This window comes from Acomys minous (assembly GCF_964271855.1).
Source record: "Acomys minous genome assembly, chromosome: 7".
In the NCBI taxonomy this organism is placed as follows: domain Eukaryota; kingdom Metazoa; phylum Chordata; class Mammalia; order Rodentia; family Muridae; genus Acomys; species Acomys minous.
In genome coordinates, this window is record NC_140488.1 from 31094158 (window position 1) to 31107083 (window position 12926).

Here is a 12926-nt window from a genome sequence, read left to right on the forward strand (position 1 = left end):
CTGCTCTTCAGGGTGTGTGTGTGTGTGTGTGTGTGTGTGTGTGTGTGTGTGTGTGTGTGTGTGTGTGTGTGTTGTGTGTGCTGATTAATGTAACTGGTGGTTGAGTTAGAGAGCTAGGCTTATGATTTCTCTGAAGACCACATGTCTGTTGATTCTTAGGAGAAACAAAAGCCTTTCTAAGACACATAAACACAAGAGAGCCTATGTTATACCACAGCTGTCATTTGAAAAAATAACTTTGGATTGCTTGCTGATTGTTTACTTTTACTATTATATAAAACTCTAAAGTTAAAAAAAAGTTTCAACCCTTCAGTGGGGTCTTTAACCAAAGACAGCCCATTCCACTGGTTATTTCAATTTTCATTTATAAAATACTTGGCTTTAAAAATATTCTTGAGAAGATTTTCATCTGAAGGAGAGGGACAGACTTTGAACATAAGCTATTAAAATATTTTTCTCTTACTATATATTATCATTATTGATGACTTTACTAGAGATTACATAGAATCACTTCTGAACTTACATGTATCTCTTCTGTTTCAGGATGCTTTAATCTGGATCCCAATAGAGTTTTGGACGTTATTTTAGAAGTGTTTGAATGCAGGCCAGAACATGATGACTTCTTTATATCTTTATTAGAATCTTACATGAGTATGTGTGAACCGCAAACACTGTGTCATATTCTTGGGTTCAAATTCAAGTTTTACCAGGTAAAAACATGTATGTATATATATGTATGTATGTATAGTTACCTTCATAATTTTATATGTGTAGTTTATTTTTTATTTGCAATGTATTATTTGCTAGTTTCAGCTCAAACATTTTAGCTGAGGAGAAGTGGAAGGCTAATGAGGTGCTGTGGCGAGAGTTATATCAATAGTATAAATGATCTGATGAGAATGTCTGGAGAAAAGCAGAATTAAATTTTTCCTCAGGAGACAGGGTCTGGTAAAACTTGGAGTAGGAGTATGTTGAGAGTTTTCTATGTGGAAATAACTGTGAGACTGAAGATTGGTGGTGTGGGAATTTGTAACCAATTGAAGGAATGCTCTGTAGTCTTACGCGCCTGTATTTTAACATGGGAAAAGGAGTGGTAGAAAATTGTCTTGGATAGATGGATGCATATTAGATTGTCGTAAGCCTTTGGCTGTATATTATTTTAGGATTTGGTTATTTATATGAAGGCTATTAGAATTTTTAGGGATGTTAAGAAGTACTTGAAATATATTTCACATTAGCTTTACTAAATCAGCATAGCAACTGAAGACCCCCTATTTCTCTGGTTACCTCTCATTCATTCTTTCATGTTATTGCCACTGCTATTTTCTAAAAGAGTTAATGGAGGTGCCTAACTACTGAAAAGTACTTTTGGTGGTATTAAGCTTTTATTAAAAAATTAGCCACAACTGTTTTATTTTCCTACCAGAAGCTTGAGAGCCCACTCTTAATATAGGGAAATAAGTCCAAGTATTTAATCAGATTTAAAAAGGCGTCTTGATTGTTTTAGATTTGATCAGGTAACCAATGGCTGAAATGAAAATGTAGAGAAAATTTAACTTGGTACATGATTAATTAAAATAGCTTACACTTTTGGGGTGTATACCTTTCAGATCATATCACAGTGTTTTTGAGTAATAGCAAGTTAATTGTCAGTTTTAGAATTAAAAAGTTTTACATGGACATATTGCTAATGATTTAACCAGTATGTACCTATGAGTATTTTATAACATTTTAAAAACATTTTGTATTTTAAAAACATTTTGTATATTTTAAAATAAATGTTTAATAAGTAGTTTTGAACTTTAAGTATAAGAAATACTTGATGCTAGAAACAACCTGCTGTTGTAAGAAATACCTCTCAGACTGCTCTGTGTGACGGGATTTCCTGTTTCCTATTGCTAGAGCTATCTTGTTATTATGAGCGTCTAGTCTTAGGGCTGAAGGGAAGGAAGCATTGTGAGAGGTTTTAAACTATTTGTGATTGTGTGAGGGAAAGTGTGTGAATGAAGTCTTCTTTAGGCTCTTAGGAATGTGTAGCCAACCTGTATATTGGTCCCTTCCCGAATTTCACTGTCCTCTTTTCATGTAACTACCTGAAAATGTTAACTCCCTCTTTTCATAACTCATATATTGACAAAACCATTTAAAGGGGAAGGACAGGGATATTAAGGAGCAAGCCATTTTTATCCTATTGGAGCCAAGCTGGTTGGTAGTTAGTTGAAACTAACTTATTCCTAAGTATAAAATATTAATTGTAATACCCAAGGTACTCACTAAGAAGCAGAACAGGACAAGAAAGAAATAAAAATGGCACACAAACAAAAGAATCTAGTGATGTAGGAAATAAGGAGCAGTAATCAACTAGCAAAATGCCCAGAAAGCTTGTCCTCACTACTAACTCTTTTAACTATGAAATCGATTTCTCTGATTCAAAGTCAGTTTTTGACAGAGTACATTAAAAACAAAAAACAAACAAACAAAAAAGTGACCCAGCAGTATGCTAGGTAAAAAAAAAAATACAAATGTATAAATAATTTGAAAATAGCAGTATAGAAGCAGATATTATATTTGCGTATAGGAGAAAGCTGTGGTGCCTGTATCAACAAAAGACAGTCTAGGCCCTGTGGTACACGCCTTTAATCCCACCACTGGGAGGCAGAGGCAGAGGCAGAGGCAGAGGCAGGCGAATCTCAGTGAGTTCGAAGCCTGCCTGGTCTACAAAGCGAGTCCAGGATAGCCAAGGCTACACAGAGAAACCCAGTCTCAAAAAACAAAACAAAACAAACAAACAACAACAGACAGGGTTGAATTCAGGTCAGAAATTGTTATGAAATGGTGGACAGCCTATAAGATTGACAATCCATGAAGGGGTTTTATGTTTTATAGTAGTTATAAACACAAATGTGCTAAACAGCATTGCCTCTAAATTCATGAGGCAGAGGGAACAGTTTATATTTGACCTTAGAGTATGAAAACTTTTTAAAAAAGATGTATTTATTCATTATTATATCTACAGTGCTCTGCCTGCATGCACACCTGCAGGCCAGAAGAGGGAATCAGATCATATTATAGATGGTTGTGAGCCACCGTGTGGCTGCTTCGAATTGAACTCAGGACCTTTGGAAGAGCAGTTGGTGCTCTTAACCTCTGAGCCATCTCTCCAGTCCGAGTATGAAACTTCTTGAGATGAGTTGTCTAGAATAGGATTAAGGGCACAGTGCAAGTGCTTATAATATAGTCTATTCAGAAACCTCAGAAGAGGTTGGCAATAAGTTAAATAAGCTTTTGTGAATTTGCTCTTTACCGAGATATTGCCAATAGACTAGACTGATGTGAAATTTATCCTGTGATAATTATTCACTACTTGTTTACCCTGTTCTTATCAATGATCAAATTAACTAGATGTGTTGGGAATGATGGGGCCTACTCTAATTCAAGTACTTGGGATGCTGTTGCAAGAACAGATTGAGTTCTAGTCTTACCTGGGCTATATCTTGAGACCCTATCTCAAAATATAGCAAAATAGGGGGTTGGAGAGATGGCTCAGAGGTTAAGTGCACTGCCTACTTTTTCAGAGGTCCTGAGTTCAATTCCCAGCAACTACTTGGTGGCTTGCAACCATCTATAATGTGATCTGATGCTCTCTTCTGGCCTACAGCTGTACATGCAGGCTGACCACTGTATACATAACAAAATAAATAAATAAATAAATAAATGGCAGAATAGTATAAAACACTATACCACACAAAGAATAATAAAAAAGTAGCCACCCTTAACAATAAGTCAACACCCAACAATAACAGAATACATTATTCTTAATGCACAGGGAACATTCTCCAATATGGGCCATATATTTAGAATTTAGACCACAGAACATTTCAGATTACAACATGTCTTGTGTTCACATTTGAATCATATTTGATTATAGCGATAGGGATGGACAGTGATGTGAAATTTCTTCACATCAGTCATCTAAATTGGCTGTTCTTCCAAAGGGCCTGTGTTCAATTCCCAGCAACCATGGTGGCTCATAACCACCTATAATGAGATCTGGTGTCCTCTTCTTGTGGGCAGGCAGAATACTGAATTTTCTTTTTTTTTTTTTTAAAAGAAAGAAATACAGCAAAATAGTATCTTCTTTAAACAATACAAATTAGATTCTGGTTGTATTATGTATCCCAAGTGTTTTGGCTCAGTGTTGTGGGGATAAAACACTTAATATGTTATCAGTGTTTGCATTTTATTTACATTGGACTTGTTATTTATTACTAGTTGTTCTATTGACAACAGAAGTTTAAAGATTAGTTTCAGTGACTACAGTTGTTTTTCTAGACATACCAGACCCTCATAGTTTGTCTGGAATTCACTTTGCCATTCTGTGTTTTAATGCTGATTTATTTATTTGAACTGTTTTGAAGAGGAAGTTGGGTGTAAATAGACATACTTAGCATAAAGTTCAAGACATAAAAGTATAGAGGGTGTACTTCCACACACTTGTCAACTGTGCCGATCTACATTGCATGGCCACTGAGAACTACTTGAAAAGCAAGTATTAAAACAAAACAAAACAAAAAAACCAAAAAAACAAAACAACCATAATAACAAATTTTATAAACAGAAATGCAGATGATGTTATACAGTTTAAATCTCACATTCTGTTCAAGTCTCAGCTCTTACTCAAATCTTTTTTTTGTTTTTTTGAGACAGGGTTTCTCTGTGTAGCCTTGGCTGTCATGGACTTGTTATGTAGAGAAGGCTGGCCTTGAACTCACAGAGATCTGCCTGCTTCTGCCTCCTGAGTGCTGAGATTAAAGGCGTGTGCCACCATGCCCGGCTCCAATATTCTCATGCATTGTAGAAGATGCTTAGTTTCAAAATAGATTTTTTAAAAAACTCATCATCTGAAAATGCTTTGGGATGCTGGCAAAAATCTTTGCCTCATTATTCAGATGTTTGGTTTTATAATGATGAATAGTGAAGTGTACTTAATTTTTATTGATAATTGGTAGAAAAAATAAGATTTTAATTTTACTTTAAACCTTAAGGACTTTTTCCTCTTTCAGGAACCAAGTGGTGAGACGCCCTCATCTTTGTACAGAGTTGCAGCTGTCCTTCTGCAATTTAATCTCATTGATCTAGATGATCTTTATGTGCACGTAAGTCAAGTGCTCTGTTAAGAGTGTTTGTTTCTGCCTCCCAAGGGTGGGGAAGAGGAGTAGGCAATTATACAGCTGCTGGATGTAGATGCCTAGGTTTTATTTTTTTAAAGCCATAATACATTATTTCTTTGCCTGCCTTAAAAAAATCTTTGACCAACTAACTATGAACGTTGAATTCCTCTTAGTCACACAGGTTTCAAGATTGGATATATAGCTCTTTTTAATCACCACTAATACTTATTTCATGGGAGAAAGGTCAAGCACTAAGCAATACAGTTTCAGGCTTTTTTGTTTTATATGTGACTTGTAGGAATTGGGGGATTGCTTAGATACTGCTAGGTAAACATTGCTGTACAGTATATAGTATTTTACTTTTAATGTTCACTGGTTGTTTGCCTTACTTAACCTTAGCTATTGAAATAGATTATGCATTTTACAGGGGTAGAAATTTCTCTTAGTTTCTAAGAGAAACTAAGTAATTTTGGGGGGCTGTGTTTTTGTTTGTCTCAGGTTTATTATTATGAAAGGCTCATAGTAACAATCTTCCACATGTTCAAGGTAGAGCTGGATTTGAGATAATCAACCCTCACTATGGAGGGTTGACAAGATACATGCCACTTTGTTTTTTGTATTTATCTAGAAACTAGTTTATGACTTACTATGAAATACCACATTATTAATAGTTTTTGTAATTGAAAAGAGGAACATTCAAGCCTACCCTTTTGACATAGATGTCATACTTTGTTTAGTTTGAAGTTTGGCTTTTAAAGGGGAAATACATGGCTTTTGTTAATTTTAAGTGGTATTGGAGGTCAAACATCAGGCCTAGTCAAGCTGGTCAAACTTTTCTTTACCATTGAACACCCCTCCTCCTGTGATTTTTCAATGGAATAGGTACATATCTTGGGTATATTTATAAATTAAGTGGTAAACTAATTTATAACTTTTAGCATACCAACGATATGAAACATTTACTTCTAAATGTCTTTAAAATGTGCATAAAACTCAGGTATTAACCTCTTAAAATTATTGAACAAAAAATCAGACTTATTTGGAAAGAAGCCATAAATATGAATTACATGGTCTTATTTATAGATGTACTAATTGAAGAATCATATCTGTTTTTATATGTGCAAGCTGTTTATATTAACTCTTTAAAAATTTTAATGATCCATTTTTAGCTCCTTCCAGCTGATAATTGCATTATGGATGAATACAAACGAGAAATTGTAGAAGCTAAGCAAATTGTAAGAAAACTCACAATGGTTGTATTGTCTTCTGAAAAACTTGATGAACGGGACAAAGAAAAGGACAAAGACGATGAGAAAGTAGAGAAGGTACCTCACTTAATCTAGTCAAATTTACATTGTTTAGAATTATGAAATTTAATTTCTCGTGGTTTATCACTTTATGGATATATAATTCCTTGATTATGTAGAATTTGATTTGGGTGATACTCATTTGGATTTTAATAAGAACAGTATCTTTTTTTTCTTCAAGACAGGGTCTCTTTGTATAGCCTTGGCTGTCTTGGCCTCACTTTGTAGACCAGGCTGACCTCAAACTCACAGAGATTTGCCTGCCTCTGCCTCCCATGTGCTGGGGTTAAAGGTGTGCACCACCATGCCTGGTCTCAAGAATGGTATCTTAACAAAGAAAATTGCTGTGTTTTTTTCTTGTAAATTTCAAAATAAAAGAAAATCACAAAATCTATTGATTTTATTTTTTCTGTCTGTATAATAGTCTTCAAATCCTAAAGGGACTGTCAAATATGAGTAGATTCTAATGTCTCCTGCACAGTGTAGCATGAAGTCCAACTTAATTCCAAGTTTATAAATTGTAATGCCTATGTACGTGCTAAACAGGAAAATAAAACAACAGAAAACAAGAAAAAACCCTCAAAAGATCCGATTACTTTTTTCAAGTCACTAAAAATTCAGGCAACTATTGTTAAATTTCCAGGATTTGCAACTTTGTTGATGTACATTATTATGATATTTAGCTCAAGTTTTAAAGAGAAATATCTGTATACCAAATATCATTGTTATGTTTGTTCATTTTTAGCCACCTGATAACCAGAAGCTTGGTTTGTTGGAAGCCTTGTTAAAGATCGGTGATTGGCAGCATGCACAGAACATTATGGATCAGATGCCTCCATACTATGCAGCATCACATAAACTAATAGCTCTTGCTATTTGCAAGCTCATTCACATAACTGTTGAGCCTCTCTACCGAAGGTTTGTTACTCTATACAAAGCATTAAGATATAAATAGTTTTGGATGACTAAGAAAATCTGTATATTCCTATCTTTTCTCTTTAATTCTAGCATAACTATTACTATATTTTCTAAAAACGTAAGGACTATTCACAGTGCAGTCAACCATGTGTACACGACTTCTCTCCTAATTTCCCAGTGTTCTAGCTGCAGTATAACATGAAAACTATAGGTTAAGCTTCTGGAGTCTGTATTATTGGGAATGAAAATACCTTTCTCCTATTTTGAACTTTTCTTCTCGGGAGGCAGAAAGTTCCTCTCTTTTTATTGACGTTAGGGGAACTGTTTATTCTGGGGCTAATGGCTCTGAATGAAGATACTACCCTTCTGACAGTCAGGCTGTGGTTTGGGAAATTACTAGTATAATTCCTTTTATTATCAAAAAATGTGTCAGCTAGTCCTATAGACGTCAGCCTATTTGTAAGGAACTTAGGAACAGTATTGGCAGCAGCTCTGGCTTCAGCCTCATAGATAAGAGCCTGTTTCAAAAGTCCTCACCTTCTTGACTTGTGTGTAGCTGCTAGCTGCTGCCTTTATTATGACCTGGGGTGTATGTAGACAGTGCAGGCCTCTTCTTCTCAGAGATTGATCCCTACAACTTCAAAGTAAGACACCTGCTTAGCATATGAAAACTCTGGGCATACTGTCCTTTCTAGTATGACCACTTTGATTGTACAGTTATCTTACTTATTATCACTTGCTCATACTCAGTGTACAGGGTAGATCCCAGATTGAGAAATGTTTTATTTCATCTTGTTGCACATCTGAAGTCATCCCTTAGTCTTCATTCCTTTAACCTCTGTGCTGGCGAAGCTTAACTTATAATCAGATGTTTAATGTTACTTGAGATCTACCCATAGAGTTCCTTTATTTAAGTTGCTATTTTGAAACATTTTTCTGAGTTTTGCTTTCACACTGTTGAATTTGTTATTATTTTTTGCCTGTGAGTGGTAATTAGAATAGATAAAACAAATATGAACAAGAAAACGATTGTGTGAAGATATTGGAGATTATATAGTACATAGATTTCTAAATCTTGCTTCTTTTTTATAGAGTTGGTGTTCCTAAAGGTGCTAAAGGCTCACCCGTTAGTGCTTTGCAAAACAAGAGAGCACCGAAGCAAGTAGAGAGCTTTGAAGATTTGAGGAGGGATGTATTCAATATGTTCTGTTACCTTGGCCCTCACCTTTCTCACGATCCCATTTTATTTGCAAAAGTCGTGCGCATAGGCAAGTCATTTATGAAGGAGGTCAGTAAGATTTTTCTTCCTAGTAGAAAATTAAACTTTGAAATGAAAATGTTATGAATATATTTGTTTTTATGTGTAAAAACAAAGTATGATTTAAAGAAAGTTGTGTTGAGTAAACTTACTGAGTTTATGGAAAGCCATTGTGTTCCAGTGGTGATTGTATGTATGTTTAAAGACCCAGAAATAGGTACATGATTCAAGTGCCTCCCTTAGGAAAATCTTTGGATGAATGTCCACATTGTGAATGCCATTATAACTAGCACTTCCTTACTATCCTTTTTCCTTACCTGTCTTTTATGTAGTATCTTGCATGCGGTTTTGAATCATTCCTATTAATTGTTTGGAGTCTTTCCAACCTCAAAGAGCACCAGGCCTATAATTCTAATTTTTACTTATTTTTGGTGATAGGGATCGAGCTTGAGGCTTTGTATGTTTTAAGTATGTGGTCTCTTGTGGAGTTTCATTCCCAGCTCTTTGGTTATCTTTTTAAGTAAAGTTTTTATGGAAAGAAATTATGCAGCTGGGCATGGTGGCACACACCTGTAAGCCCAGCACTTGAGAGGCAGAGGCAGGAGTATCACTGTGAGTTCAAGGCCAGCCTGGTTTACTAAAGTGAAGCCAGGACAGCCAAGGCAACACAGAGAGACCCTGCCTCAAAAAAGAAACACAAAAAAAGATACTGTTCTTATTAAAATCCAAATGAATATTACCCAAATCAAATTCTATATAGTCTACACAAAGTCTACACAAAGAGACTGAAACATAATTCAAAGCTGTAAGCATTACACTGGGCAGAATCTAAACTGCTACTAATCTAACAATAAACTAAAATAAACTACTTTAATCCTTATAGCCTACATATATCCAAGCATTTGCCAATCTGATCCTCCTCTGTGGCTTCACTCCTGCAACTGCCACCTTCAACTGTCAACTCTGAACTCTTAACTGTCAACCACTTCAGGCTTCTCCCACCTCCTGTGGAAGTCCCGCCTTCCACTTTCTGTCTTTCTGTCCAACTGATTGGCTAAACAGTGCTTTATTGTCAACTGCTACATCCACTCAAGGCATTCCTCCACAGCCATAATAATCAGTAGACTATTTTCATTGCACATACTGCTATCTTCTGTTATTGTACTTAGGTTAGTTCCCGCTCTGTGTTGTTGTTTTGGTCACTGTAGTTTTATTTTTTCTATGATCTCATGTAAATAGAATTATAAATTCTCTTTTCTGATTTTTTTCACTTACTGTTTTGAGATTCATTCATTCAAGTTATTGCATGTGTAGGGCCTTTTGCCGAGTAATATTTCACTATGCAAGCATAGTCATTGATAGTTTTACTAGGTGATAGAAATTTAGGTTAGTTCTGTGACTTATCTATTTTTTTGAGAGACATGTTTTTGTGTTGCCAGAAATGGTTAGTGAAATAAATATTAGTTTAGCTCTAACAAATTGTAAAATTGCTCGATGTTGTGCCACACTTTTAATCCCAGAACTCAGGAGGCAGATGCAGGCAGATCTCTCTATGGGTTTGTGGTCAGCCAGGATTACAGAGCAAGCTCCAAGTCAGCCATAAATTTGTAAGCAGATCAATGTCTAATGTGTGGAACTCTTACATACCAAGATGTATGTATAAGTATTGTTACAAAGATATATAGTTATTAGAGCTGTCCTGCTCTCTTTCTTTCCCCCCGTTTTATGGAAGTGAGCTCTTCTATCACTGTTTGTTGTGCCAACTTCATTCTATTCTTTAGTTCATTAATTTTCTTTAGTGTATAAAATAATGAGTTTCAATGACATTTTTCTATAGATATATATCATAGTGCCATGTTCATTCATACCCCACCCTTTTCTCTCCTCACCTCCTACCTCTTCACCTTGATGGCCCCATATCTTTCCTCCACTCCATTCTATTTTTAATAGAAGGATAAGGGAGAAGAAAGATAACCATTTTGGCCATTATGGGCAAGAAGAAGTGTATGTCTTGTTATTACTGGAGTTGTGATAGGAAAATTAGGAAAATGAATTTTCCCCAGTAGTGTGAACTAGAATTTAGATATATTTTTGCTCATTAAAATATTTTACCAGCCTAATGTGGTGATGCATGCCTGTAATTGTGGCATTTGGGATGTAGAGGCAGGAGACTATTTAAGCCCAGACGTTTGAGAATCACCTGGGCAACATAATGAGGTAATGTGACATAGCAAAGCCCTAAAGAAACAAAACTTTATGATCACTAGTCATTATGTTCTATATTACAGATTTAAAAGGGCTTTTATTGAGATCCAATTTGAATTTTTCATAAAATTGCTTTTAGATATTGTATAGGACTTTAGTTCCAAGCAATGTATTTGCAATTACAAATACTACTTGTATATTGAGGTTGTTATACAACTCCTATTTTTAGGAAGCAGCTTATATATTTAGAAAAGAAATAATGTAATCATATAACTTACACTCATTTAAAATCTTTTTTTTCTCTGATTTGGTGTGTGAAAATCTTTAATAAATTTGTGGAGTCTATAAGACTTTCTTGTAGAGTGTTTACCAGACTATAGCAAGTATTACAGTCACCTGCAGGGCTTACTGAAATGCAGATTGTTGTCCGTAACTTCAGTTTCTGATCATTAGGCATTGGGTAGAAGGTGAAAGTTTGCCTTACTAACATGTTCCCTGGTGATACTGATGCTGCTGGTCCAAAGATCCAGTTGTTACTCTACTATTATATTAAGCTTATTGATCCTCCTTTTGGGACTTAGAGGAGGTGGCAGTGACTAATAATGTAAAAATTCTGACTAGTTAGTCACTGCTGTCCTCTCTGTTCCACCACCCTGGGCATTTCTCTCCTTAGCATACTGTGTGAAGACAAGCCTTATGAACAGAGAAACCCACAGTTCTACCATACTTCAAAAAATTTCCTCTGTATCAGACTTCTTGACTATAAAAGAATGCTGAGATTCCCAAAGAATACATGACAGTTCACAGAGTGGGGATGTGTCTTGTCTTGTTAGTAATACATCTTGCCGTTGCCTTTGATGATAAGTTTCCTCACAAAGCCAAAAAATGTTGCTGAAGATAAAAAAAAAATTTCACAAGAGCAGGAACACAGAAGAAAAGATATTCTATTGTGAATCTTCTGCTCTGAGGTCCTGGAAGGAGCTGACTGCTACAGGAGACCTGCAGCACACACATTTGTGTTTTTGGTTTTTTAAGACAGGGTTTCTCGGTGTAGCCCTGGCTGTCCTGGACTCACTTTGTAGACTAGGCTGGCCTTGAACTCACAGCAATCCACCTGCCTCTGCCTCCTGAGTGCTGGGATTAAAGGCGTGCACCACCATGCCAGGCTTATATTTTTCAGTCTTATCTCTTTCCAAAATGGAAGGGCAGAAAATAGTTGTAATTGAATTTTGTGTGTGAACTAGTCAGAGGAGTTTTGGGTGTGTCTCTGTTTTATGTAGAAGCAAATATTTATTTATTTTTATTAGCACATAAAGAAGTAGGTTTATTATATAGCATTTTTTAAACAAATTTTTTGTTTTTTCCTTTTATTGAAATTAGGTTTATTTTTCCTTACATAATATATTCTGATTAGAGTGTCCCCTCTCTCTGCTTCTTCCAATTCTTCCCCATCTCCCATCCCATCTGGATCCACCTCCTTTCTCTCATTAGAAAACAAACAGGCTCATAAAGGATAATAATAAAATAAAATATAATAAAATATGTGATAAAACAAAACACATTAGTATTGGACAAAGCAAACGGAAGGAAAAGAGCCCAAGAAAAGGTCCAAGAAACAGACTCAGTAGTCCCATAAAAACACTAAACTGGAGGGTATAATATATTTGCCAAGGAACTGAGAGCTCATATGAGCATTGATCATGTTGATTTAGAGGTCCTTGTTGTTTGTTGTTGTTGTTGTTGTTTTGGTGTCCTCCATCTCCCCTGCCTCTTACACTTTTTCTGCCTCTTGCTCAGGATTCCTTGAGCTCTGAAAGGAGGGATTTGATAAGAGACATGCCGTTTGGGGCTGGATTTTCCAAAGTCTCTCTTTCTTCCTATAATGTCTGTGTGTCTCTGTGTTTGTCCCCATCTGCTGCAGAAGCATCTCTGATGATGGTGGAACAAGGCACCTATCAATGAATATAGGAGAATGTCATTAGTCATTTTTTTTCCCAAGACAGGGTTTCTGTGTGCCTTGGGTGCCACTTTGTAGACCAGGCTGGTCTCGAACTCACAGAAGTCTGC

At 35.8% G+C, this 12926-nt stretch overlaps 1 protein-coding gene across 4 annotated transcripts in view; it reads left to right on the forward strand.

Annotated features, from left to right (window-relative positions):
• THOC2 (THO complex subunit 2) overlaps window positions 1-12926 on the forward strand; it is a 108491-nt gene that overhangs the window by 43725 nt on the left and 51840 nt on the right. For all 4 annotated transcript variants that reach the window (XR_014780545.1, XM_084788731.1, XM_084788732.1 and 1 more), the window contains exons 8-12: window positions 544-710; window positions 5064-5156; window positions 6341-6496; window positions 7224-7396; window positions 8489-8684. Coding sequence is in view for 3 of the 4 variants with exons in the window: in XM_084788731.1 (XP_084644857.1) it covers window positions 544-710; window positions 5064-5156; window positions 6341-6496; window positions 7224-7396; window positions 8489-8684 (785 nt within the window). In the remaining variant the exon portion in view is untranslated. The remainder of the gene's footprint in view (window positions 1-543; window positions 711-5063; window positions 5157-6340; window positions 6497-7223; window positions 7397-8488; window positions 8685-12926) is intronic.